This window comes from Limulus polyphemus, unplaced genomic scaffold, assembly GCF_000517525.1.
Source record: "Limulus polyphemus unplaced genomic scaffold, Limulus_polyphemus-2.1.2 Scaffold25565, whole genome shotgun sequence".
NCBI classification, from domain to species: Eukaryota; Metazoa; Arthropoda; class Merostomata; order Xiphosura; family Limulidae; genus Limulus; species Limulus polyphemus.
The window spans coordinates 1-904 of record NW_013691175.1 but is presented as its reverse complement, the minus strand read 5'-3'; the positions used below and the strand labels follow the sequence as shown (position 1 = coordinate 904).

The 904-nt window shown below is 37.7% G+C and overlaps 1 protein-coding gene across 1 annotated transcript; it reads right to left on the bottom strand.

Moving 5' to 3' along the window:
• Positions 1 to 36: 36 nt before the first annotated feature.
• LOC106477592 (protocadherin gamma-A8-like) lies at positions 37 to 897 on the bottom strand (the record flags this gene model as incomplete). The annotated part of the gene is made up of 3 exons (XM_013938138.1): positions 877 to 897; positions 417 to 674; positions 37 to 185 (listed from the first exon to the last, which is right to left on the bottom strand). Coding segments are annotated over exons 2-3 (351 nt in total), but the record flags the coding sequence as incomplete, so codon positions are not given.
• Positions 898 to 904: the final 7 nt, after the last annotated feature.

The following is a 904-nucleotide window of genomic DNA, read 5'->3' as shown; positions in this document are numbered from 1 at the left end:
CAATATGTCGAAGGTTAAATGATACATCACACTCACCTCTGTGCTATCGGATTTCGGAGGATTGGCATCGTCTGAAGAGATGACTTCTAGTTTGTAGTGACTACGGTGGACACTGTCCAGTGGCTTTGTTAGCACGATATGGCCGGACAGCTCCTCGATAATAAAAGTGTCAATTTCGTCTTTATCTATGAAAACAACAAAACAACCTTTATGGCTTAATACCAAGAAAACTGTTTTTAACGTGTTATATAGTTCTTAATTGTCGAACTTATTAAAACTATCAAAATACTGTACTTTCTAGTCATGCTATTTAACATTTGGTGTCTGTACAGGGAGGTCATACATCTATAAAAGTATTAATATTTCAGCCTTTACTTCTGCTATCAAGTGACGTCTTGGGAATTAAAATATCTCACTCTTAAGGTAGTATCGGAAAGGTCCGGTGCCTGCGTTTATTTGAAAGATAGATTCTCCCGGTTTGGTGCTTTCGGCCACTTCTAGCGTGTATACAGACTTGGGAAACTCCGGAACGATGTCGTTTGTGTCCGAGACAGTGATCCAGAGCTTGGCCGTGGAACTGAGGCTAGGGACGCCTTGATCGTAGGCGATCACTGTCATGTTGAAAAATTCTTGTTTTTCGTAGTCCAGAGTGGATAAAGTCCATAGAGTTCCGTCTGTCATATAAAAAAGTTAAATTTCAACAAGTAATAGTGGTATAAAGTGTGCATTTAATTAGATGACTTTACACAATGGCTAATACTGTACTTCTAGATATATTAGATACCATTTTATTGTTTGCGATTCTTTCTAATTTGCTGGTAATTAACAAAAAACTTTCATTTACTGCACTTACCATCTTCATCTTCAACATACTACCATTACTGTCAATGTAGAACTTGTTCTC